The sequence below is a fragment of the Peromyscus maniculatus genome, chromosome 11 (genome assembly GCF_049852395.1).
Source record: "Peromyscus maniculatus bairdii isolate BWxNUB_F1_BW_parent chromosome 11, HU_Pman_BW_mat_3.1, whole genome shotgun sequence".
Classification (NCBI taxonomy): Eukaryota; Metazoa; Chordata; class Mammalia; order Rodentia; family Cricetidae; genus Peromyscus; species Peromyscus maniculatus.
In genome coordinates this window covers 28,669,783-28,697,373 of record NC_134862.1, presented here as the reverse complement: position 1 = coordinate 28,697,373, position 27,591 = coordinate 28,669,783, and the positions used below count along the sequence as shown (strand labels likewise).

The 27,591-nt window shown below is 52.5% G+C and overlaps 1 protein-coding gene across 1 annotated transcript in view; it reads left to right on the top strand.

Annotated features, from left to right (window-relative positions):
* The window catches only part of Gli2 (GLI family zinc finger 2), a 239,491-nt gene that overhangs the window by 162,653 nt on the left and 49,247 nt on the right, over positions 1-27,591 (top strand). The window contains exon 3 of the mRNA XM_076547213.1: positions 18,217-18,322. Within this exon, the coding sequence (XP_076403328.1) occupies positions 18,217-18,322 (106 nt within the window). The remainder of the gene's footprint in view (positions 1-18,216; positions 18,323-27,591) is intronic.

Here is a 27,591-nt window from a genome sequence, read left to right as displayed (position 1 = left end):
GTGCCTGGAACCCTGTGCTGGGGAGACAGAGATGAGGGGACCTCTGGGGCTCATGGGCCAGCCCATCTAGTGGAATCAGTATACTCCAGATCCAACTAAAGACCTTTCTCCAACATTAAGGTGACAGGGTGAGGCAATATGGCGGAATGAGTAAAGGCGCTTGCTACTAAACCCGACAGCTCCGGTTTGACCCCTGGGACCCACACAGTGGAAGGAAAGAACCTGTTTCTGTGAGTTGTCCTGTCTCTGCACACACGCTGTAGCACGACGCACACCACTGTCTTAGGTTCCGTTGCTGAGATGGAGCACCGTGACCGTGAGCAACTTGGGGAGGAAAGGCTTAGAACCCTCAGCTCCCAGTCCATTGCCAAGGGAAGTGGGAGAAACTCAAGCAGAACCGGAACCTGGAGGTGGGAGCGGGTGCAGAGGTCGTAGAGGAACACAGCTTCCTGGCTCTCTCCTCATGGCTCACTCAGCCTGCTCCCCATTGTACCCGGACCCCCAGCCCAGGGATTGTACCGTCCACAGTGAGCTGGGCCCTCCCACAACAATGTCATCAAGAAAATGTGTCACGGGCTTGCCCACAGGCCAGTCTGGTGGGGGCATTTTCTCAGTTGAGCTAACCTCTTCACAAATGACTGCAGCTTGTGTCAAGTTGACATACAACTAGCCAGCACACCATGTAACTTGCCTAAACTCACACACTCATAAATAAATAAATGTAAAAAAAAAGTCTTAAAAAAATAAGATGGGGGTTGGGGATTTAGCTCAGTGGTAGAGCACTTGCCTAGCAAGTGCAAGGCCCTGGGTTCGATCCTCAGCTCAAAAAAAAAAAAAAAGATGGAGAGTGATTGATGAAGATACTCAATGTCGGTCTCTGCCTCTGCACACATACCTGCACACATGTGAGCGCACACATGTACACACACATAGAGAATGGCACCTTGGTTTCTGTGGCTAGAGCTGAGCTGGGGACTGCTGTTTGTTGGGCCCCAGGACCTTGTGCTTTCGGGGCCCTTCCACCAAAGTTGAAGCACTCACAGGCTGAGAAGAAGGATGCTGCGCCATGCCTCCCAGCAGGGAGCGTGGAGGAGGGAGGCCTGCCGCCTGGGCCAGGAGGCTGGAAGGACAGAGGGCCTCCGGCTTCCCTGGGTCATTAAAGTTTATCGTTCGCCACAGCAGTGATTGAAAAAGGCTTTTTGCAGGGCTGAAATGTGAGCAGTGAAACTTGCCGGTTGATATGGACGCTGGGGTGCTTATCCCATAAAAATACCCTCTGTGTCAATGGGTTTCAGTAAATGTGCCTGGGAGTATTAGCAGTCATTTCTGCCGGCCTCAGGCTCCCGAGGGTGTGCAGTAAGGAGCTGTAAAAGGGGTTCTCGGTTCCTGCAAAGAAGGGGGACAAGGAGGAGGAGGAGGGGACGGAACCAACAGCGGCTTGCCACCAGATCCCCTGTGCAGCACCCCAGCTGTTCAAATGGGGCTGTGCTTCGGGCGTCCTCCGCCTCGCCAGCCTGGGCTGGGGGAGGGGCAGGCGTGGGGACAGCCAAGCAAGGCATGGCTATTGTTAGATTACATTGCTGGCTTTGTGTGAGTTCACCGACAGGTCCGGGGACTGCCAGAGAATGGCATAAGGCAAGTTCCTGTGGTTCAGAGAGGCTGTGGTGCTGGCAATTTAGTCCTCTGAGCCGCATCTGTAAAATGGGAGTGGCGATAGAAACCAGGGGGCCCCAGGTGGCATGAAGGGACCAGCGTATACGGCTATCACGTGTTGGCAGAAGCACCTGAGATAGGTTCTGTCACTGAGAGGACACCCGTAGAGCGCCTGGCGGCTGGGGCAGGTACTACCGTGCACACTGCGTCCTTATCCATCCTCTGTCATGCTCTTGGTGAGAGGTCAGGAGACTGTAGGACTGTCTCCATGAGGTGTGATGTAGATGACATTCCACAACCTTGTGTTCACACGGGGACCCTGTGTGCCCGTGACTCATCTGCCCTGTGTCACGCTGCGGCCAGCGGAGCTGTGATAACGGGACTCTCAAGTGGAGGTCTTTCTGTCATCTGCCATCCTTTGGGGCTGGGGCTATGTACTTGGCTTGGGTGGCGTGGAGTATGTGTACAGACAGGGCTGCCCGAGAGCGTTCAGAGCATGGAACCTGTGTGTAGACTGTGGTGGGAAGCGAGCGCTCCGCAGTGCCTCTAGCCAGCAGCCACAGGAGACACCTTGTGGAGCCCCTGCTGGGTCAAGGCTGATGTTCTCAGAGCCTGTGCTCTGCCCCCAAAGGCATGTGCCCTCTCCGGGCATCAGAAAGCAGAAAAGAAGCCAAGGGCTCCGGGTGGAGAGCTGGAGCAGGGGGCCCTGTGGCCCGTCTAGGAGGTGGGAGAGGGCATCGTGTACCCTTCCTAGGAGGGATGGCTCCCTCGGGCATGGCTCCCGCTTCCACTAATAGGCCACACAGGCATCTGCTCTGAAGCTGTGGTTTGGAGGAAATCAATGTTATGGGAACAGCTCCCAGCTCCGCTGGTATTTCTGCCTGGAGAAACTTGCGTGGGTGGCTTGGTTTGGGAATCATATTTTGCCCAGAAAGGAAGGGAGAAAAATCACCCACCTGGCATGTATACGGCCAGTAGGTGGACCGAGGGAAGAGACACACGCAGGAGAGCCATCCTCCTGTGCCTAGAAAGCATGCCAGTGACCCACAGCAGCACTTCGGGTGTGTTCTTGTCTGTAGCTTATCCTGAAGAGCTCAAGTTCTTAGCAGGGGGTCCCCCAAGCTGCCAGGAGCCATAGGTGGCCATGTGGTCATTGTCGTTCCTGATTAGGAATAAATACACCCTCTTCCTTTTGACTGGCTTGGGGAGGGCATGGTCTTACCCAAAATGCCCTCCCTAGGTAGTGTTCCCCAGGGGGTGACCTGTAAGGTCTTCCTCATTCGTAGAGCCTGACGCACACTCCCTTCTGGGGCCTCTGTGGTCCGCCTCGTCCAAGTCCAGGTCTCCATTGGCCCCCATGGTTCTGTCCCTGGTCAGTCAGTTCCATCCCCACAGCCTGTCTTCCTGTCACTGAGGCAGCTGGCTCTAAAGAATTGCCCTGTGGGGGAACTTGTGGGAAACACTGGGGATGTGGAAACTCAGAGGAGAACGTCACCAACGCTTCACTAGGGCAGGTCTGTGGCTCGCTGGTCCACACTTCACCTGCAAACCTGTTTTATAAGAGGAGCATCCTCACCCATCCTGGGCCACCAGCTGTGCCCAGAGCCTTGGCTACAGCTTGTCCCTCGCAAGCCTCAGTATGCATTCTTCCTTAATATTTTCCTTAGCAGGTGTTAATTACATGTAGTAATGAGTTAGTTCGTTGTGACACTTGCATACATGCTCATAATGTATTTTGATCATGTTCGCTTTCCATTACCCTCCCTTGCCCATGCCCCCCCCCATTCCCGCCTCCCTTTCCTCTTCCCAATAGTCCCTCTTCTGTGTTCGTGGTTATTTTCTTTTCTTTTCAGTGGCTTTCATACTTTCATAGGGTTGCTTAAAGGAGCTCTGGTGAGAGGTTGTGTACAAAAGTGTGGACTATTTACCAGAGGCTTCAACACAAGAGAACATCTATCCTTCACCATTACCTTTTTACTCCTATGGAGCCTCACGGGGGCCTCATGGGCCTCTTCCCCTTCTTGTGATGTGTTCCTAAGAAGTTCCTGAGTCTGTGAGAGCTTTCTCTCGTGTGTGAGGGCCTTCTGAGCGGTATGCTGAGACCACTAGCCACATACAGGGCTGGTGGCCCTGTTTCTCTGGGTTCCCACACTTTACCTATGCAGTGGCTTCTGTTTCCCATGTTCTGTCCCCTGCTCCACTTCCCTGGGGGACTGGTCGCCTCTCCCAATGAGACTTGGTGCATTCCAGAGGCTTAGAACACCCTCATGCTGTTGGAGTTGCCTAGTGGCCACCAGATCTGAGCTTGGCCACCTTGTCCGCACACTACAGCATCTGCCCAGGACTTCTCACCCAAATCAAGGGCTGTGCGATAATTTATGCAAACGAGGGAGGGTGGGTAGTGAACAGAGTCACAGACATCCATCACCCCATTTCCCAGCACCAGGCATCCTTCATCGGGCCCTTAAAAGATAATACAGTTTTTGTTTAAGGCAATTACTTAATCTTGACAAACTCCTGTGTTAAGCAGGGCTATTAATGGGGCCCGCCATTAATCAGTGCAAACCCAGGTGGGTGCTTTCTCTGAACTGCCATCACTCTTGGGGACCCAAGGTGGGCCCTTTGCCATCCTCAGAGCCCTAATTACACAAACAGCATGCTAACCACGAGCATCCCACGTGGGCTGCAGGGGCACCCAGCCATGGGCAGGAAGGAGGCCCATTTTTAATGCCAGTCAGGAGGTTTTCTGAGCCAAGCAGGATGATCCATGGAGGTTATTAGTAGGCACCAGGAACACAGCTGGAGAAAACAGATAATGCCTCTCCTGAGGGCCCCTCCTGCACTGAACATCCACTTTGTCGCCTACCTGGTGGCACACAGAAGCACTGCATGGAGCCCCCTTCTGTTCGTGGTTACAGTTATGTTGGGATGGCCAGGAAGAACGTGGAAGTAACATGCCTGATGGGCATCATCAGCTCCGACACCCCATAAAGGAGCTGGGTATCAGAGTGATCCCCTTCATCCATCTCACACTGATGGCCCTGTCACACTGATACCTGGCCCAGGCGTTCAGAGGGGAGCCGCCCCACCTCCCCCCACCCCCGCACCTGAGAACCTGTAGTGAGTGCAACAGAGACAGAGCTCCAGCCTGGAGCTCTCCCCAGGGAGTTTCAGTTCTGTTTGGGTGGTAATGTAACCTAACCAATAGCTGCTTAGGAAAGGCAGGTTTGTTTCGGCCTGCCCTTGCAGGTTACCTACAGTCTGTCATTGTGCAGAAGTCAAGGCTGGACTTTCAAGCAGCTGGTGCCATCGCAGCCAAGAGCAGAGGGGCATAAATGTACGCACGCTCGCTCGCTTGCTTGTGCTAGGCGGGATCTGGTCACTCTTACACCGGTCAAACCTTCCGCCTAGAGCATGGTGCCGCCCGCAGGCCAGTAGGTTGTATCAAAGTGACAGAGCTCGCCATCACCATGGTCACAGAAGAGATGCCCCTGCCTCATCCCACCTGCGAGGATGGATCGGAATCTCTGTGGGTGTGTGCAAGGCCTGGCTATGACACTAACTAGGCATGACTAGGGTCAAGTCACCATGGTTCTCCATGCCTCAGTTTCTTCCTCTGTAAAATGGGGTGGGTGCTAACAATTCCCGACTCGAGGGCTGTGGGGATCAACGTGTTAAGAACGGGACACACTCGGGAGAGTGCCGGCCGATGACACACAGTCATGCTGTCAGAAGCCCGCTCTGAGGGAGGTGAGGCACTGGAGCCTGCACCAGCCCCCAGTCCCAGCGTGTGAGGAGTTTTTCCCTGGATGTTCAGGCCTGTTTATTTTATAGGAAGTCAGCTTCATCTGTTTTTAATTCACCCACTTAGCTCATCAAAATATTGTTTTGCAAGAGGCTTTTTGATGTCCAGGAAGCCTTTGCAATGGCTCCTCTTTATATAGTCTCATTCCAGGAAGAAGACTCCAGAAACTACTTTGCTTGATAGGTTGCTCATATGGCCATGTTTTCTTTAAAAAAAAAAATTACACTTATTTATTTGTATGTGTCTGTGTGTATGTACACATGGGTTTGTGCGTGCCCCAGGACACAGGTGGAGGTCAGAGGACAACTTGTGGAAGTCGGTACTCTCCCTCAACCTTGTGAGTTCTGGAGATGAAGCTCAGGTCATCAGGCTTGGCCACAAACCCCGCTACCCACTGAGCCATCTGGCCAGCCCATGGCTGTGTTTCCATATCTTCGTTTCTTCATGCAGGAATGAATTCTTCACAGGGTTTGTGGAGCAGCTTCCAGGGTTGCCGGTGGACCTTCATCGTCCCTGCTGGCGGAAACCACCACTTCTGTCAGTGGTGGGAGGAGCGGGTGGGATAGAATCGGGGGAAGCTTGGTGGGAACAGCACATACCAGATCACGGTGTGATGCGCCAGGAGCCAGGCTCCTGGACACACTGCAGGGCGTGGCTGACGCATCTCCACAGCCCCGCTGCCCTCCCACTCCTGATCCCCTTCATGACCACGCACTCTGGAGACCCTCTTGTTGATCAAAGGCCTCAGGCGTCCATCCCCACTGCCTCATCTGAGCACACCCCAGCTTGCCGGGAAGGCACTGGGCTGTGATCCAGGCCAGGATGGAGGCAGGCCGCACTGACCAGCACGGCTCTGACCTGGTCAAGAGGGTGGGGGTTCAGAAGGAGTGTCACAACATCACTCAGCAACCCTCCTCCGGGCCCTGAGAGACCTTATGGGTTCAGTGAATGGAAAGATGGGAGCGAGGGAGGGAAGGCGCGGTTACTATAACAATAACCATTTGTTACGTTAACTCAGTGATGTAATGGAAGATGTGGAAAGCTAAGATTTAGACCGGAGATGGACTGAGGGCGATGATTCTCATTTCCGTGTTTTATGTGTCAGTGGGCTTAAGATTAGCATGGACTAGAGATCCCTCGGGGTGCAAGGACAATGATGATAACCACCTAGGCCTGAGCTGCTGGACATGGCAGCCACAAGCTGTGTGTGACTGCTGAGTATTGGGGATTTGTCCCAGTAAGCCGCACAGAAAGGAAGGAAGGGTACCAGATTTTGAAGACTTAGTCTAACAAACAATACAAAATGTCTCATTAACAGTTTTTATTAACTGCTTCCATGCTGACATTTTAACTGTGTGTGTATGTGCATGCTTGTTCATAAGTGTGTGAGTACATGCATATGCAAGCATGTGTGCACATCTGTCTTGGTGTGGGTTCTCAGGAGCTGTCCACCTTCTTGGTGTTTTGTTGTTGCTGTTGTTTTTGTTTTTTGGTTGGTTTTTGTTTTTTATTTTATTTATTTATTTTTTGACAGTCTCTCATGACCTGGAGCTCATGTTGGTTTTTGTTTTTTATTTTATTTATTTATTTTTTGACAGTCTCTCGTGACCTGGAGCTCACTGATGAGCCTGGGTTGTCTGGGGTGTTCAGCCAGTGAGCTCCAGGGGTCCGCATGGCTCCTCCTCACTGGGAGCTTAGCTTCTATTGCAAGCACCGTGGCTCATGGGACCTGATAGTGGAGTGGTACAGATGTCCTTTTGAAAGGACCAAGTGCCCCCAAGACTGACCACCCAGCCTGGAAGCTACCAGAGGATGTGATGGCAAGGAAGTCAGTCAGGGACAAGGGAGCCTGACATAGGATAGAAGGGTATTGGGACCACATCTTGACCAAGCTGGTTCACCCAGCTCCACCTCTACAGTGGGTGTAAGGAACATGGGCACCAGTTTGCTGGCTGCTTTTCTCCAGGCCCATGAACTTGACCTGGGTTTGTTTTGTCTCTCTCCCATTCTCTCTCTCTCTCTCTCTCTCTCTCTCTCTCTCTCTCTCTCTCTCTCTCTCTCTCTCTTTCTCTCTCTCTCTCTCTCTCTCTCTCTGTGAACTGTGCATGCCCGTGTTGCACGCATGTGTGTTTAAGTAAGAGGACAGCCTCTGGTGTCGTTCCTCAGGAGCTGTCTACCTTTTGGTTTGGAAGACAGGGTCTTTCACCGGCCGGGTAGTGAGGTGAGCAGGTGAGGCTGGCGGACCAGAAGGCCTGCGGATCTGCCTGTCTTCGCCTCCTCAGCTGTACGATTCCAAGCACATCACTGCACCCCACTTTTCCCACGCGGGCTCTTCTAGGGGATCAAACTCAAGTCCTTGAGCACTTTGGCAGCTGAGCTGACCCTACCCCTAGATTGATGCTTTTTGAGAGTCCCTAGAACTACAGTCCTCTGTGCTTCAAATCCGTTGTTTGTTTGGGAGGCCATCACACAACTTTCTAGGAAACAGATTCTGTGACCTAGACAATTGCCCGCCTTATTCAGGCTTGACCTTCCTAATGCCTCTTCTGACCTTAAGATTCCCTAACCTGGGGCTGGGGAGACGGCTCAGTTGGCAAAGTGCTTGCCATAAAAGCATGAGGACCTGAGTGTGGTGCCTGGTGTCCACTGAGAAAACACGAGGCCTGGTGATGTGCACTTGTAACCTCGTTGCTGGCGAGGTGGAAACAGGCAGCTGCCGGGACTCACCAGCCAGCCTGCAGGACTCACTCACCGGCCAGCCCGCCAGGACTCACTCACTGGCCAGCCTGCCGGGACTCACTCACCGGCCAGCCTGCCGGGACTCACTCACCGGCCAGCCTGCTGGGACTCACTCACTGGCCAGCCTGCCGGGACTCACCGGCCAGCCTGCCGGGACTCACTCACCGGCCAGCCTGTCCAGGGCCCAGCGAGACGCTCTGCTTCAAAAGCAAAGCGAGAGAAAGAAAGTAGCAAGGAAGGAAAGGAGGAAGGAAAAGGAAAACAGGAAAGGAGAGGAGAAGAAAGGAGAGAAGGTGGATAGTGTCTAAGTGACACCAGAGACGGTCCACTGGCCTACACACCCACACCCACACCCCCCCCACACACACATATACACACACACACATACACATAAACACATATACACACACACATACACATATACACACATACATACACACACACACACACACACACACACACACACACACACACACACACGAACGAGCACACACGAAGTCCCTAACCCGGGACCCACCGGTCAACTAGAAGTGGTGAGCAGCCGCTGCTGCTCCCCATGACAGATGTGGGGGTTTCCTTGGGGTCCTGTGAGGCTCCCCTCTGTGTCCCAGCCCCTGCTGAAGAGGATGGAGCTCAACAGAGCTGGCAGTAGAGACAGCCACACTGGTGCTTCTGTGGGCTTGTGTGTTGTGTGTCCCTTGGGCCTCTGGCCTGCCACTATCCTCATTTCACAGATAGGGAAACTGAGGCACGGGATGATTCACCCAGGTGACAGCTTCAGCACTACCCATCATGACCCAAACCTCTGAGCTGGCCGGCAGTCTGCTCCTGTGGCCTGTCCCATATCATCTCAGGCACACCATTTAAAGGGACAGATCGCATGGTCCGCTCCCCCTCCGCCCCCCCCCCCCCAGGCTTCCGACAGCATGTCGGAGACCGGCACATTTTCTGGAGCACTCCCGGGAGTGTGCTTGTCTCTTCCCTCTCACCTTCCTAGCTCAAACCCAGGATGCTGTCCACATGCAGTGGCTCATGCTGGCCCCAGCCTGTCCCATGTGTCAGTAATGCCTTGGCCAGGGTAGGCTCTGTTCAGCAGAAGGTCTAGCCACTAACTCAGCCTGCTGGACAACGAGTAGCTTGTGCTGTTTGAATGTGCGGCCTCATTCTAACACCCTCCCCCAAGTGAGGCTGAAACACTTTGTAATCACACGCTGTGAAGTAGCCACTCAGGACATCATTATTCTTATTAAAAGCATCCTGTGAGGCAGTGGCTCCCGGCAGGGGCCTCCGAAAGCAGCTTGTCCTGTGGTTGGTTGCTGGGAATACGTGCCATTTGTGAAGGGCTCTGAAGACAGGCATGCTGGGTCTTGAGGACTGAGGTGTCCTTGCTTCCAAAGTGTTTTAGTGCCAGCCGTTCTGAGGCATGGGCCTTGAGAGCCCTTGGCCCCCTGAGTCCACCTGACTGATCAGCTAGCCTTGGAGGCTGTCCACACTTCAATGTGAACAGAGGATGAGCCCAGCTCAGTGAGGGCTCCCCAGCTCAGTGAGGGCTCCCCAGCTCAGTGAGGGATCCTCTCTCTTTACAGCATTGAAAAGTCTAGGTGACCTAGAGGCTATGTCCCTCATGACGCCAAGGCCACTTGTTTAGGCATTCTATAAACGAAGACTACCCGTACATTCCCTTGTTGTTTTTACCGTGTACTCATTGGCCACAGGCGCTAGGGAAGCACTTTGGGAGTAACCAGCCTGAGCTTTCTGGGGACTGGTGTCTGGGGAACTGATGAGCAGCCAGGAGGGATCCATCTGCCGGAACCCCTTTCTGCAAAGCTATGGGTCCCGTCCTTTGTGCCTTGTTTTGCTTTGGGTCTTTTGTTTTTGTTTTTTTGTTAAGACGGTGTCTCATTGACCTGGAATTGGTTGATTCAGCTAGGCCGGCTGGCCACGGAGCCCCAGAAATCTGTCTGTCTCTCCCTGCCCTCCACTGGGATTCCAGGCATGGAATGCCACACCCAGCTTTTCTTTTGCCTGGAGGTAGAACTCAGACTCAGCTCCCCATGCTGAGCCCTCTTCCCATCCCCTTCACCAACTTCCTTTGTCACAGACATAAACGTCACTTGCTGCTCCTGTCCTTACATTAGGAGGAAAATGACCCAATGAACCGTCTGGACAGGAGTGAGAATTCCTTCCATTGTCTCGCCAGGCTTGTTCCCTTTGAAGGAAAGCACTGAAATAATTGCCCTGGATTTTACTTAAGACACAGGGAATATCTCTTTTTCTGACATGTCTGTGCTTATGTATTTGCAAGTACACACACACACACACACACACACACACACACACACACACACACACACACATACACACACGCACCTGTAGCTGAAAGTTTTCCTGTGTCCCTCCTGGCCCACAATCAGGACAAATCTCTCTCACCCACCAGTCCCGCAGCCGCTCAGACCCAAATAAACATACACAGGCTAATATTATTTTTAAACTATGGCTATGGCAGTCTCCTTGTTACCTAGTTCTTATATCTTAAATTAACCCATTTCTATAAGTCTATACTTTGCCACGTGGCTTACCAGTACTTTTACATCTTCCTTCTTTTGGCAGTGGCTGGCAGTGTCTCCCCTGTTCTGTCTTCTTCCTCCCTCTCTCTCTCTTTAGAACGTCCCACCAAACCTTATTCTGCCTCATTGGCCAAACAGCTTTATTTACCAACCAACCAGAGCAACACATTTCACAGCACACAGAATGACATCACCCATCACACGCCTGTGTGTATGTTCCTACAGGCCAGAGGACAACCTCAGATGTCACCCTCAGGAACACTGTCCACCTCCTTTGAGACAAGGTCTCTCATTGGTCTGGAGCTCACCAATTAGCCTCGGCTGGCTGGCTAGTGACTCCCAGTGTCTACCTGTCCTCATCTTCCCCGCACTGGAAAGACAAGTGCTCGCCACTGCCTGGGTTCTGGGAGTGAAATTTGTGTCCTCACGCATACAAGGCAAGTGTTTTCCCAGCTTAGCTGGGAACAGGGGAAGTTCTAAGCTGAAGGAACATGCTCCATTATTCACTAACCAGAAAAGTCCAAACAGACTCTTCTAAACTGAGAGAAAAAATGGAAGTCCTTCCCAGAAGGCACTGTGGAATCCCTTCATTTCAGGTCAGAGCTGGCTCCAGCTTCAGGGTGCCCACAACAGAGTGGTCATCCCCAAAGTGCATGATGGATGAGCATCAGTAGTGTCCTCCACAGAGGTGCAGCATCCTGGCCTGAAGGCTCTGGAGGTATATCGTTGTTCTAGTGACTATGGAGTGTGGCAGGGAACGGGAGCTGAAGATCTGGTCTCCTGACATGGGGTTCCCTGGAGGCTCCAGAGAGCTAGCCGCTTCTCCAAAAGAACTTCTCTCTCGTGGATGCTCACACACACACACACACACACACACTATAGGCTCAGCATCAGCACCACTCATTCTTGGATGTTTTGGTCCCCCAGCGACAACCCAAGGGCAGAAGACCCAGAAGCAAGGCCCCCACACTTGCTTTCTTGATCCTTGGTCACTGAGACCAGCACAACACTGGCCGCTCAGCTTCAGCCAGCTGCCCTTCCTTGGCCTGGTTGCCCTGCAGGCTACATTTATAAGTACTTGAGCCTTACCACAACATAGATCTGTCCTATTACTTATTTTTCTTATTGCTGGGACAAAATACCCAACAATGCAACTCGAGGAAAAGGATTTAAGTACATTCTCTAGGAAAGGGCCTGAATCACAGCTCATTGCGGTGGGAAGGCACGGGAGCAGGAATATGAGTGTCTGGTCCATCACGGTGGGAAGGCACAGGAACATAGGTGTCTGGTCCATTACGGTGGGAAGGCTCGGGAGCGGACATAGGCATCTGGTCACTTTGCATCTGCCCTTGGGAAGCAGAAAGAGATGAATTCTGTCGCTCGACTTGCTTTCTCCTTTTTGTTCAGTCCAGAACCCCAGCCCATCTGCAGTGATGCGAATGAGATCTCCACCCCCCATGGTTTGTGCCTTTGAGTACTTGGTCCCCAGTTGGTGATGTGGTACAGTTTGGGAGTTGGGGGAGTTGTGGCCTTCTTAAGAGACTATGTCACTGGACGTGGGCTTTGAGAGTTTAAAGATTCGCACCATTTTGAGTTTTCTCTCTCTGCTTTGTGTTTTCTGTTTAAAATGTGGACTCTCAGCTTCTGTTCCAACTGCTGTGTGTACCACTTGGCTTCCATGTCTCACAACAGACAGCCCTCTGGAACTGTAAACCAAATAAATCCTTCCGTCTAGCCATGGCATTGCTCATGGTGTTTATTAAAGCAGCAGAAAAGAAACTAATACTCTCCCACACTCAGGGCGGGTCTTCCCTGCTCAGATAAACCTTTCTGGAAACACCGTTGTAGCTCCACCCAGGAGTTTTTCCATGGTGACTCTACATCACACTGACAAAGAAGAGCCATCAGAGCATCACCTTTATTGTGCACATTCTCTTGTCAGTACCCGGGCAACAGGGCTTCTCAAAGAAACTCGCTTCTCTGGTCCCAGCACACAGGACACGTGTCCTCCGAGCTAATTCCATCTTGTCGTCGCCGTAACTGAAGAGGCAGAAAGCTCTGGAGACCCCCTATTCTCTGGCAATGGAAGACTGAGGCGACTTCAGTCTAGTTAGTGCACAGTGCACTGTCTGTGGGTCGTGACCACTGGGAAGTCTCTTGTCCCCCTCTCTGGGCAGCGTCTACATGCCACATGTGACTTATCTCAGAACCTTCTAGCGGCTGACACGATTTCCAGTCATGGTGTCATGACCCAGGTTCTTGTCATGACCCATGACCCTGAGTTCTTCGTGTGAGGACCCCACTTCCCTCCCCACTGTGGTTGTCACGAGGCCTTAACTTGAGCTCAGCTTCCAGAGAAGGACCCTCTGCCTCCTTCCAACGTCTTCCCTGCACACAGCAAGGCCATTACCTGAGGACCCTGTCACACAAATGTCGCTCACCAGACCCTACCAGCCAAGAAGCATTTGGTGTTGGAGTTCGTATACAAAAAGTCTGGACTTTTAGAGACAGTCGCCTCCGCTCCACCCCCTCAGGGTCTTTCTGTGCAAGATCAAAAACAAATGTGCAAAATGTGCATTTTTCCGGGGGACAGGGCGTGGCCACTGAACACTCCTCGCTTTGAGCTCCTTCCTCAGAAACTTGAAAAGAGAGACATTTCTTTGAAATGGCATATGGGGTGTGTGTGTGCCTGTGTGTATGCGCGCATGCGTGTGCATGCGTCTCCTTTCTGCTGGAAGGACGTGATTTAATTTAGATTTTTTTTTTCTTAAAAAAAAAACCACAATGAAAACATTGTGTGGAATGATCAGATTCAATATGCCAGCTGAAGACGGCTTTTTCTTTTTCTTTCTCTCTTTTTTTTTGGGGGGGGTGGGTATGTGGATCTAAGTGTGTGTGAATATATATCGGTGAAGAGGTGTATGTATGTCTGGCGCATGTGTATTTGTGTGCAGGTGCACATATGTTTGCAAAGCCCAGAGCAGGACATCCGTGTCTTCCTCTCTCACTCTCCACCTTACTCCTTTGGACAGGGTTTCCCACTGAACCTGGAGCTAGGGTGACAACTAGTGAGCGCTAGTAGCTTTCGCCCCTGTTCCCTCCAGCACTGGATTGCAAGTGTCCATGCCCAGCTCTTTACACAGGCGCCAGGAATTGGAACTCCGGTCGGTCCTCATGCTTGCTTACCTGATGAGTCGTCTCCCCAGCCCAAAGGCAGCTCCTTTTTTCTTCATTTCTCTTTGTGTTCCTTGGCTGCTGCTTGCAGCCTCTGGTGGGGGGTGGGGGGTGGGAGGGCGATATCGCACAACTTCCTCATTTATTGGGCAAGCATTTATTTCTGGAGCATTTCCATCAGGATCATGAGGGGATGACCCACACTGAGCTGAAATGTCCAAGACTTCAGGTGAACTGGTGCCAGTCTTCATCCCTTCACTTATCAGCATGGGAAGTTGCTCTCCAGAGACTGCATGGCGGCTGCGGGGTGGGGGGGTGGGGAGCGGGGGTGTGAAGCTCTGAGTGGAAACCTGAGTTTGAACCAATGTGTGCTGTCCTGTTATAGCAGGGCTCCAGTGACCCCTGGGCCAGGGAACTATGTGTGGTGACACAGAGGGCCATAGACACGAGCCAGTGTCTGTCCACAGAAGCTCTGTCTGTCCTGCTCACAGCCACCCACCACCCCTAGCCTTTATGTTGCACTTTCCTGGGCAGGGGATGTCGCTGGGCACTCGAGTGCTTGCCAGGCGTGTGTGTGAGGCCCTGGCTTCCATCTCTGGCACTGAGACGAAAAGAAGACAGATGCCTGTACATTTAGAAAGGTGACCTCCGCATCTGCTGGGCCCTGGGATGTAGACAGCTCTGTAGGCAGGCCACTGCTAGCTCCCCAGCCACCACCCCACCCCCACCCCCACCCCTGGGAGTTGCCAAAAGGGAGCAGCCAGTGCCTTCACTGCAGCCAGTAGGTTCCTTGTTTGATTACGGACTTTGAAGGTTTCAGCTATCAGTGTGTATTACTGGTCAATAGCAGCTGTCACATGCTGGCTAAATGCTCAGACTCTGCCTAAGCATGTCCTCACACACCTGTGGAAGCCAAGGGCAGTCTCAGCCATTGTTCTCAGTTGCGGCCCATTTTATTTGACACAGGATGTCTCACTGGCCTCGAACTTGCCAAGGAGGTGAGGTGGCTGACTAGTAGCCCCGGGGATCCGCCTGTCTCTGCCTCCCCAGCTCTGGGATGACAAGGGTGCACCACCACTCCCAGCCTTTCCTGTTCTAATGTGTGTGAGTGTTTCACACTGCCTGCATGTATGTCTGTGCACTGTGTGCATGCTTGGTGCCTGCAGAAACCGGAAGAGGGGGGTTGATCCCCTGAAAGTGGAGTTACAGATGGTTGTGAGCAGCCACGTGGGTGCTGGGAACCAAACCCAGGTCCTCTGCAAGAAAAGCCACTGCTCTTAACAACTGAGCCTCCTTGTAAGCATCCCCCAACCCCAGCTTAAAAAACAAAACAAAGCAAAAGCATGCACTCTGGGAGGCGGAACTCAGGCTTCGCGCTTGCCCTGCGTTCACTTCACAGGCTGAGCCATCTGCATTTTCCCTTTGGCCCTTAGAGCATCCGCACACAGTCATTGGTCTAACCTCCAGACAGGCAGGTGGAGACTGCGTGTGGAAACTCACCCAAGTCCCCAGAACTGGCAGGATTCTGGTTCCCAGAGGTCACCAGCCTCAAAGTGCCTGGCCATTCCATCACAGTTTAGAGTCCCAGCCATATGCCTATGCTTGCCTGTCCAGAGGTGGGGAACTCAGGAAAGGGTGGCCATCTGCTTCTTCACAGCTTAAGAGACCAGAGTCAGGCTGGCTCCCGGGCCTGCCTGTTGTCCACCGCTGGCTCCTCCCTGAGCCTGGCTTGCCAGAGCGATGTGGTTTCTGTTTGCCTAGTCCCTAGTGGAGAGCACCACAAGTGTGGGACAGTGAAGATAAAAGTTAAAATTTCAGGAGAGGCCTGGAGAGATGGTTCAGTGGTTAATACACTTCCTTCTCTCTCAGAGGGCCTGAGTCCAGGTCTCAGTACCTGTATCAGATAGCCTGTGTGTGGCTGTAGCTCTGGGGGATCTAACGTCCACTTCTGGCCTCTGTGGGTAGCATATACATGCAGCATACATTCACACACACACACACACACACACACACACACACACACACACACAATTAGTAATTTTTGTTTCAATTCAGGGGAAACGTTTCCTCTCGTTGAGAATTCTTCACATTAAAGCCAGTTGGGCAGCTCATGCTATAATTTTAAGATTACAAATCTTAAAATAATAAATTCTATAAATTGTAAGATTGTCAATGCTCAGAAGGCTGACAATCTTCAGAGGGAGGATTGTCGTGCATTCAAGGCCAGCTTAGGCTGCAGCGTGAGACTCTGTCTCCCACTTCCCCAGAAACAGATAGCATTAAATCCAAATGTCTACCACCAGTTTAACAGACAAACAAAATGTGGTATATCCATACAATGGAATAGCATCCAGCCTTAAAGGGGGAGAAATTACAGCCCATTCTACACTTTGACGAATCCCAAGGACATATGCGGAGTGGATCAAGCCAGACACAAAAGGGCCAGTGCTGTCCTGACAAAAGTGTTACCGTTTTCCCAAAGACTGACTGCAGGACCACTGTTGTCAGGGACAGGGACCAGTGGACTGTTAGTGTTCACTGGGGACAGTTCCCTTTAACATGTTGGAAAGTTCCGTAGGTAGAGGTGGTGACAGCCTCACAGTGTGAATGTGATGCCTCTCAACTATCTCCTTACAATGTTGAAAACAGTAGATGTTTGTGAGCATGTTCACATATGTGAGGTGCGTGTGTTGTATGGGTGCATGTTCACATATGCACATGCATGTGGAGGCCAGAGACTAGTCTCTGTTCATTCCTCGGGTGCCATCCATCTTGTTTTTTGAGACACAGTCTCTCACTAAGACCCGGGACCCGACAGAAGGGCTGGGCTGTCTGGCCCAAAAGCCTCGGGGATCCTCCTGTCTCCTTCTCCTCGGAGCTGGGTTTACGAGTGTGCACCACCTCGCCCGGCTTTTCATGTGGGTTCCGGCTTTGAATTTGGGTCCACTAAGGTATCACCCCACTCTCCACTCTTGAGGTTAATTATCAACCCATGCACACTGGCGGGAGCCTCCAGAACTGAAAACACCAACACGTGTGTGTCAGCTTGGAGCTGAGTCAGCCCCTGTCTGCACTTGGCCTGCGCTCAACAAATCATCGTGATAATTGCAGGATGCTCTTTGCTTATTGAAAGAAAATGCCTGGGTGCCCCAGAGGCACACATAATTATAGGCTTTAGGAAAACAGGGCCTTTTAACAAGTAGGCTGGGAAAGGCTAAGGACTGGAGCATTCCTCATTCCTCTGTGGACGATTCCCTCAGTCAGAAGGCCACTCACTGGCTCAGGCAAGCGGGGCTGGTTGACTGTGCATCGCCCACATCATCAGGGCTGCTGACAGAGCGGTGGGTCTCGACAGACGCACTGAAATAAGACTATTCTTCGTAAACTGATTCTGTTACTAGTGTAAACACTAGAAAATTCTCCCCTATGATAGTGTGATAAAAAAAAGAGTTAAATTTACCATTGTTTGGGGCACAGCGATAGCAAAGAACTTCCTGTGGAAGAATGATAACGTAATCCCCACACGCGTGTCAGAAGCCTGGCCTGGTGACATGTGCTTGCTAGCCCAGCACTGGGGAGGCAGGGGCAGGTAGATCCCTGGGACTCACTAGCCAGCCAGCCTAGCTGAACCAGCGAGCCCAAGTCCTGGTGAGAGACCTTGTCTTATAAAACAGTGTGGATAGCACCAAAGACAACACTTGAAGTCATCCTCTGGTCTCCACATGCATGTAAACACATGTGTGTGCACGCACGCACGCGCACACGCACACGCTCACACATGCACACACACGCCAAGAGCAGAGAGTTAGCTATCTAAGCAGAGGCCCCCAAGCCAGGCCTGGCCTCACTTCACAGATGGTTCTAGGTAAATACATGCAGCCCGTGCACACGGTGGATCTGAGGCCGGTACCTGACTGAAGCCACACGCAGCCGAGCCGGGGTGGGCAGAAGCTGGCAGGAGTCGGAGCCTGTCAGCGCTGTCAGCCCTGATTTGCGGCCAAGCTGGGTTCCCCAAGTTCAAAGAGTGCTGAGCTGCTTGTCTTTGTCAAGAGCGCGGCTGGGGATCTTTTATGTGGAAGATGTAGGATTCTCAGGCTGGCTTTGATTATTTATTCATCCCCCTTCGTGGGTGTGTGATAGTGCAGCCATGGCGGAGTCCCTTGTCCTGACCACTCTGGCTCAGGAATTCATGGAGCTTAAAGCCTTTTGAAAATTGTTTTTCCAGGGAGGGGGAAAGTTTTTGAAGTCTTCTCTCTCTGTCTCCCTCCCTCTCCACAGTTCCTCAGCAGCTCCTGCCGCCTTTCCACGCGCCTTTGCCGATTGACATGCGGCACCAGGAGGGACGGTACCATTACGATCCTCACTCAGTCCACGGTGTACACGGGTAAGTGCTGGCTTCCATCTGCTGCTCCTGGGGTGCAGCCACCCGCCTCTGTCCTTTAGGTCACCAAAGTGCCGTGACTGTGCGCCTGTGAGCAGGTGATGCGCGCCTACGAGCCACCTCCTGGTTTCTTCTGAGTGTCAAGCTTGGGTCACGTGTCATCATCGTGGCCTCTGGCTCTAGGCTGCCTGGTTGGTCCCTACATGATTGGAGCCACGTCACCCATACGGTACCCCGAACCCAAGTCAGGAACGTAACCTTACATGTAGACTGCCCTGGCGTCGTGGGTTGGAGTCCCCCTTACTAACTCAGGTGTCCTGGGGCATTGTGTGTCCCCTACTCTTTAAAACAAGCTCAGAGTGATGCCTCGGGGTCCCTTCCTGCCTCCCACCATGAGGTCCCCCAGAAGAAAGGCAACACCTTGGTGTGACTGGGCATTTCCACCCAGGACCCCTGGGACCCCCCGGCCCCTGGCTGACGTTCATTCTCTTGATGTTTGGTCCTTTCTCAGTCCCTCCACCTCCTACACCACCATCCTCCTCTCAGAGGAGAGACCCAGTTCCTTCTCACACTCAGTGACAAGGCGCCTGAGCGACATGAAGAGAGAAAGTGTATTTTGGTTCATGTTTTGAAGATACATCCACCATGGTGGAGAAGTCGAGGCATCCGTTCACATGACATCCACATTCAGGAAGCGGGGAGACGTGAATTCCAGTGCTCGGTGGGCTTTCTCCTTTTTTTTTTCCAGTGTGGGACCCCAGCCCATGTAATAGTGCCACCCACAGTTAGGGTGGGTCTTCCCCCAAATAACCTAATCTGGGAAGTCCTTACAGGTGTGTGTGTGTGTGTGTGTGTGTGTGTGTGTGTGTGTGTGTGTGTGTGCGCGTGCATGTCTCCTGTGTGGTTCTCGATGCCAAGTTGATCGTCAACATTAACCATCACGGAGGTCTAGTCTAGGCGTTGGCCATTTCCCTGCACTCAGCCTCTCCACCGCCCCCCCATGCTTGGAAAGTGAGTCCCTATGCCTGTCCTCATCCCCTCCCACTCTCCTCTGGTCATTTGTCCACAACAAGTTGCTGTCTGGGGTGCTGGTTCACAATCTCTGTCACCTGTCTTTATGACAGGCTCCTGTTGCCTACCCACCCTCTAGAACCTCTTCAGCTTCAGAGCCACCTCCTGAGGAGAACCCGATGCCCCCACTCTGAATGGGGCCCTGCTCTGGATTCCAGCACCATTGCCAGAGCAGACTAAGCTGTCCTCACACATGCTCCACATAGCCCCTGAGCCTCCCTCGGGGCTGTGCCTACAAGGACAGGTGCGTGGTAGGTACACAGAGTGCTGAGTAGGAAGTCCCTGCTGGCGCCCCACCTGTGAGACGCCAGCTCCCACTAGAGTAAAATTGGTCAGCATGGCTGTGTGCTCAGATGGTCAAAGCATCGTGGCTTTGCTGCATCCCAGCCAGCCGCATCCCCCCCCCCCCCCTCCCCGAGTGATACCGGTGTCAGGACACCTACCGCCTACTAGACAGCCAACCCGACTTTGGTTTCCTTTTCAAACAAATTTTACGTCTAATGTCGCATTGTGATGAGATGGCTCAGTGAGCGGAAGGGATTGCGGTGCAAGCCTGGCGACCCGGGTTCAACCCCAGAACCCACGTAAAGGCAGAAGGAGAGAACCGGCTCCCCAAGGGTTCTCCACCCTCCACGTGTGTGCCATGGCAGGCACGCACCCATATACATAGATAACGCACCATACTCCATAACCAGTAAATAAGCATTAAGTTTTCATTTTGGAGTAAATTCAAGCTTGCAAAAGTTGTAAAAATTAGACAAGATAAACCACAGGCCCTCCACTCAGCTCTTCGGACATTAACATCCTATGTCATCCAGTACCAATACGGTGAACTAACACACACGTCTGATACAAATATGGAGAGTTTTCCCTTAAGTCTGTGTTTCCTTGTTCCAGTACAGAATCTCACACTGAGTATTATAACTTTGTGTGTGTGTGTGTGTGTGTGTGTGTGTGTGTGTGTGTGCGCGCGCGCGCGCGCGCGCGCGCATGCATGAGCACACAAGCGGAGGCCAGAGGAGGACATCAGATGCTCTTCGCTGCCACTGTCCTTACTCCCTAGAGACAGGGTTTCTCCCTGAACCTAAAGCTAGGTTGGCAGCCAGCAATCCTCAGTATCCTCTTGTCTCTGCCCCCGCCCCAGCACTGACTTACAGATCCGCGGCCATGCCCAGTTTTTTAAGTGGGTGCTGGGGATTAGAACACGGTCCACATCTTATTCAGAAAGTGCTCCTAGCCACTGAGCCATCTCCCTATCCCCTTAGCCGTGGAAATTACCCTGTTACTCACTGGCTTCCATGACCTTTGCAGCAGACTGGACACCTGAGGGCTGGGTGCTCATTTCCTGTGGCTATAACAAATGACCACCTCAGCAGCTTAACACAACACAAATGTATTCTCCTACAGTTCTGGAGGGAACACGTGCCTTTGTCTTTCACCCTTTCTGGAAGCCTGCATCTTTTGGCCTGCGATCCCAACCTCACACCATACCACCTTTCCCCTGCACCCACCCACACATGGCTCTTATCTACTGCTACAGTTTTCTTTCTGGATTTCTTTTTCATCAGAGACACTTGCTGTTGCTTTTAGAGATGATCCAGCTGGGTCCAGGATCATCTCTGCATCCTGACATCCTTCCCCAAGTCACAACTTCCGATGCAGATGACATTGACGGGCTCCATAGATTAATATGCATGCCTTCTTCTTAGGAGCTAGTGCTTCATCATTTGATATCACCAAGCCTTGGTGCAGAGGCTGGGAGGTAGACCATGCACTTCTGTGGGGTTTAGGGGACTGGACTCTGGGACATAGCCCAGGAGGATCTCTCCTATCAACCCCACTGCCAGGAGGCACTATAGAGTTCTCGGACCTGTGACCTGCGAGGGCAGGCCTCAGACGCTCCTTGATAACCTCAGGATAGCTGGTTTCCACCAAGAAGGCCTAGAAGGGGCTGGCCTCAGGCTCTGGAAGGCACACCTCCTCATTCTCCTACTCCCTAGGTCCCAGGTGAGAACTAGACAAAGCCTGTAAGAAAAATGGTCCCATACTTCGGGTTTCTGTGATTAATGTGGTCCGAGCCTGGCGGAGTCCCCAATCCATCAAGCTTGTGCTGGAGCCTGCTTGCTACCACCAATATGTCTAATTACACAAGCCGCACACTGCAAATGAGGTACCATGTCATCTCCTCTCAGCAGAGGCTCAGCCTCGGCCTGCCTCTTGGAGTCCCAAGGCCTTAGCTTGCTGCTGGGTACACGTGCTGCTCTGCTCAGCCCGCTCTTCCCCGACACTGCTTGAACTCTCAGACCCCTGCGTGTGGCTCTTAGGACCCTGATAACTCCCAGGAGTGGAGGATCCCAATGCGCAGGCTCTGAGTCTAGTGATCCCCGGCATTCCATATGCCCATAGGACGGCCTCAGTCATACTCAGGGACTTTCTGTCATCTCAGCTCTGCCAGGCTGCCTGCCAGTGAGGAAGAGGTGGTCCATGTGAACCCACAAGTCTCATTTTTCTCATTTGTGAAATGAGCGTATCTCCTGAATGTTAGGTTTCAGACTAGAGGCTGACGAAGCCCTGCTGACCTACAGTTGTCTCCTCTCACAGCTGCTGTGAAGGAAATGGCAACCCCCCACCAAGAGTCTGTCTGCAAATCTGCAAGCCCATCCCTTATAGACTCCCCCAAGTGCTACGATTCCAGGAAATGGCAGGTGCCGTTCTCAGATCCCCAAGGAAGTTCACAGGCCTCAGGTAGCCAGACTCTGGGACATCAGAGGGCTGTGGGAACAGTGGGTACACTTCAGCTAGATGTGCCCCTCCTCTCCACTTCAGCCACATCCTTGGAGTTGCATACCTCCTCCCCAAATGCAGGTCCACACCGTGGATCACCCATCAATTACATGACAGAAGACTTCCCCCTTCTTCTGAGACCTATAAGAAAGGACCTCCACTATCTGCCTTATAGTCCTGAACACTCCTCAGAGCTTTTATCATGCTGCTGTCTGTCTGTCTGTCTGTCTGTCCATGGTGCTAATAATTCTTCTAATAAACCTCTTACCAAAACAACAATCCACCTTAGTATCCCCATTGAATGTCAAACCCAAGACCTTTCACTGAGATGATCTTAATAGTAGAATCCACTGAGTGGTCGTTTTTGTAACAGCCACAAGCCCACTGATTTGTGTGGCTGTGGTGTCTCAGGCAGAGGAGTGGAGCCAAAGAGCAACCTCTGCTGCTGTTCCTCAGGGCTTGCCTTTAAGATGGAGTATCTCATTGGCCTGGAATACCACAATAGGCTAATATGGCTGCCCAATGAGCCCTGAAGTTCTGTCTGTCTGTCCCCTGCAACACTGGGATTAAAAATGCACGCCATGAGTTATCCTCCTCTATGGCTCTATACACCATCACAACCACCACCACCACCACCATCATCATCACCATCATCATCACCACCATTATCACCACCACCATCATCATCACCACCACCATCACCACTAACACCACCACCACCACCACTACCACCATCATCATCATAATCATCATCACCACCACCACCACCATTATCACCACCACCACCACCATCATCACCACCACCATCATCATCGCCACCATCACCACCAACACCACCATCACCACCACCACTACCACCACCACCACTACCACCACCACCACCACCACCACCACCACCACCACCACCACCATCACCACCATCATCATCATCTTCTTCTTTTAAGGCACACAGTCTCTTACTGAACCTGGAGTTCACCATTTCAGCTAGGCTGGCCGGCCAGCAAGTTTCTAGGACCTGCCTGTTTCCATCCCAACATTGGGCTTACAGGCACTTGCCACCACCTCCAGATTGTATGTGGGTACTGGGGAATCCAAACTCAGTACTCATGTTCACTCAGTAAGCACTTTGTCCACTGAGTCATCTCACTGGCTCCTCAGCTTTTCTGGATGGGGGAGTGGGAGACTGAGGCAGGGTCTGGTTACGTAACCCTGGCTGGCCTTGAATTCTGAGGTCTGCCGCCTCTGCCTCCCAATGGTGTGTGTCGCCACCACCCCTTTTTTGTTGAACATGGTCCAGCTTGGGTCCTTATGCTCGAAGGTGAACAATACTTTCCTGACTGAGCCGTCTCATCAGCCGCTGAGTCAGGATGGAGCAGGAAGTCTATAGGGTAGACTTGGAGGTTATTGTTACTGTGGGTCTCCATGTATCTGTTCAGAAGAGGCTTCATTACAGGTGGGAGGACAGATGTGGTGTGTCTTTAGAAGGGGAGGCTAGCCGGGGCTGAGGCAGAGGCAGGTCAGAAATGGGACTAAGGGCGGGGGGAGTCCTCAGAGACTTTGAACATCTGTCCTTCGATGGCCTCAGGAGCAGGGATAATGGGCAAATGTACCAGGGGACCTAGGAGATAGTCATGGATGAAAAACATGGTGAGAACTGCCTGGGGGTCCTATGCTAGCTAATTTTATGTCACCACCAGCTAAAGCCATCCGAGAGGAGGGAACCTCAATTGAGAAAATGCCTCCAAAAGATCCAGCTGTACCCAAGCCTGTAGGGAATTTTCTTAATTAGTGATCAATGGGGGAGGGCCCAGCCCACTGTGGGTGGCGCCATCCCTGGTGGTGGTCCTGGGTTCTATAAGAAGGCGGGTTGAGCAAGCCATGGGGAACAGGATAGTAAGCAGCACCCCTCTGTGGCCTCTGCCTCAGCTCCTGCCTCCAGCTTCCTGCCCTGTTTGAGTCCTGTCCTTTCTGGATACACTGTGATATGGCAGCATAAGCCGAATAAACCCCTTCTCCGCCAACTTGCTTTTGGCAAAGGTCACACTTCTTCCTGTCACTCACGTATGGCAGTATTGCTCACGATGCACACGTACAGAGGTATTGTCCCTGAACTTGTAGTGCAACGTCTTAGGTCTGAGAAAAATACAAGGGATGGGGGACACGTTGGTCAGGGGTTCTCTGTGACCCCAGTGGGGAAGTGCTCCCAAGATTCCAAAGGAAGGAGAAGAAAAAGCCAGCTGAGCCTGGAAACAACCCCACCTGCAATGTCTGCCCTGCCCATTGCCACGGCAAGAAAGGAGCACTTTGCTCCCTCCGGGCCTCTGCTCTTAGAACAGCTTTGCAGAGTGTCGGAGGGAATGTGGGACAGTGTGGCAGGGCTGGTCCCCCAGTGAAGAACCGCTCTCCTGGTACACATTGTGCCCTTGAACAGAAGGTAAGGAATCCATGGTGAGGGTGCAGGACGCTGGTGTCCACCTTCGCTCTCAGCGGTTTTTGTGGGTCCAGTTCCACTCTGCTCTGGGGTTCCTGAGGAGGCCAGCTGGGACTGCCTTTGGCCTAGAAGAATTTAGAGAAACTGCTCAGTATGGCAAGTCCCAGTCTGAGCGATCTGGGATGTTTATTTTCCAGACAGGGTCTAACGTAGCCTAGGCTAGCCTCAACCTTGCTCTGTACCTGAGGATGATGCCGAGCGTCTGACCCTCCTGCTTCTCCCTCTAGTGAGGAAATTACAGATGTGCACCGTCACACCCGATTGGTGCCACTCTAGGGACGGAACCCAGGACTTGGTGTATGGCAGGCACCACCTACCAGCTGAGCTCCATGCCCAGCCCCCTCCTCCCTACACACGTCTTAAAGAAGCTCAGAACCCAGGGTCAGATATTCTGATTTTGCCAGCCCAGCCAGGATGAGGCCTGGGGATCTGCTTATCCCTAGTTTACATAGGTCAGTGTTTAGGGGCCTCCCTATTTTATTTATTTATTTTTATATGCAGGAAAAGAAGCCCAGAGCTGTGGGCTGACTTCTTGGATTCACAGAGCCAGCAGCCTTTTCAACGGTAGCAATACCACCTCTGAAATGGGAGCGTTAAAATCCCCTGTGCCCGTTCTCTCCCGCTCACCGCTCAGCCCCCACCCCGACCCCGGTTGGCCTGAACTCATTCATATCCCACCTCACAGAAGGCATGGAGAGCACGCTGGGGAGAGACTGTGACCCCTCAGAGACCAGTGTCCTGCTGTCCTCCCGTGTCCGGCACCAGGCCTGACCTCCATGACTTCCAACCACCCCACATTCCATGTCTGACTACAGCTAACTGCTCCCTGCAGATCACTTGGTCCTGAGTTAAACTTAGTTCGCAGTCATGCAAGGTCACTCTTCGTGGAGGGCAGAAAGGCTCCAGTTGGGGACAGATGGCCCTGGGGTCTAGCTCTCTGTTCGCAGAAAGTCAACACACTGGCTCGCGTGTTAAGGAAGTAGAAGGAGTGCCAGGTGGTGGGCACACCTTACCCAAAGTCCCCCAAGGGAACCATTTTGCAAATATGAGTTCCCACCTGTCCCCAGCAGGAGCATACGAATGGAGAGGTCAGCCCGCAAATTGGTACACTGTCACTTAAGATGGTCGTTTCTTTGCTGTGACTGTCCTCAGCTAGCCGACTTTCTGATCTGGGGGGGTTGGAAAATGGCTTTTCCAAGGTCATGGTCGTTGATAAACACTCACCTGTGACTTACTAGTGTGATCCGGGGCACTGTGACAGTCCTCAGCCATTCGCCAAGGGCAGCAGCTGGGCAGGAATAAATGTGGCTGATTTCTCCGGGGCTCTTGGCTCTCTACCCCAGTGTGTGGCTTGCACTGTGTTAGCTTTGTGTGTGTGTCTTGAAGAACTGTCTTCTCCCCAGGAAAATGTGTCTGCCCCGTCTCAGAACCCGGTGGAAGGGGACTTTGGAAGGGTATGTCTGCCTGCTTCCTGGGCTGAGGAGCTAAGTGGATTCGGGGTCACCTACCAGGAGCCTTGTCCATCCTCCTTCCTGACATGACTTCCCCGGCCATGTTGCTCTGTCTTTGGTTCTCTCTCTCTCTCTCTCTCTCTCTCTCTCTCTCTCTCTCTCTCTCTCTCTCTCTCTCTCTCAACCCGCAATGGCTGACAACTTACTTCCTCATATCCACCGGTCAGCGGACAGAGGGGGAGTAGAAGCCTAGAACAGGCTGTGTGGACAGTCTGCCGTCGGTGGGTGGCACAGCCATAAGGGACTCTCCGGCACGAAGAGACCTTTTGCTCAGCCCAGGTGTGAAGCCAAATCAAGACCTGCTACCATGCAGACGTGGTCATGCTGTCACTCTGCATTCATAAGACGGAAACTCGGACTCTGGAGGCAGGCTGCCTCTTTCTTAGCATGCCTTCTGGTGTGTTTGACTTCGTTGTGGTAGATAACAAGATCATAACTTGAGAGATTTATTCAAACTTGGGTTTCTGGGACTTCAGTCCATGGTCTCTGGCTCCATCGTCATGAGCCTGTGGTGAAGGAGAGACCACTCTTGGCAGGATCCTGTGACAGATCCAGCCCGCCACACAGCAGCCAGGAAACAGAGAGAATTAAGAAGGAGAGAGAGGCAAAGTGGAGTTAGGAGATGCTACAGTTGGCTGTGTGCAAGCTGAGGACCTGAATTCAATCCCCTAGAACCCACTTTAAAAAGTCAGTCATGAGCCGGGCGGTGGTGGCACACACCTTTAATCCCAGCACTCAGGAGGCAGAGCCAGGCGGACCTCTGTGAGTTCGAGGCCAGCCTGGTCTACAGAGCGAGACCCAGGACGGGCTCCAAAACTACACAGAGAAACCCTGTCTCAAAAAACCAAAACCAAAAACAAAAATGTCGTGGTGGTGCACACTAGCAAGCCTAGTACTAGGAAGGCAGATCCGAGGGCCCCACTAGCCAGCCTGGCAAGCTCTAGGTTCAATGAGAGACCCTGTCTCAAGAAATGAGTGGAGAGTAACTGAGGCAGCCTCCTGATGTGGACCTCCAGACTTCACATGCTTGTGCACATGCCCGAAAACTCTCTCTCTCTCTCTCTCTCTCTCTCTCTCTCTCTCTCTCTCTCTCTCTCTCTCTCTCTCTCTCTCTCTCTCTCTCTCTGGCATGCCTGTAATGGCCTGCTTCCTTCAAACCAGGCTCTAGCTCCCAACGATGCCATCAGTTATGTATCTATCCATGGGTTAATTCCTTGATGGTCCATTAATCTGTTGAGGAAAAGCAGAGCCCCCATGATCCAATCACTTCCCAGGACCTCCCCTCCCCTCAGCTGTTAGCCAGGCCTTTAACACATGTGACTCCAGGGACATCACAGAATTAAGCTGTAACACATTCCTAGCCCCGGCAGCGGAGGTGGGATTTGAACTCCAGGTAGTGTGATCCCTGCCCCCAT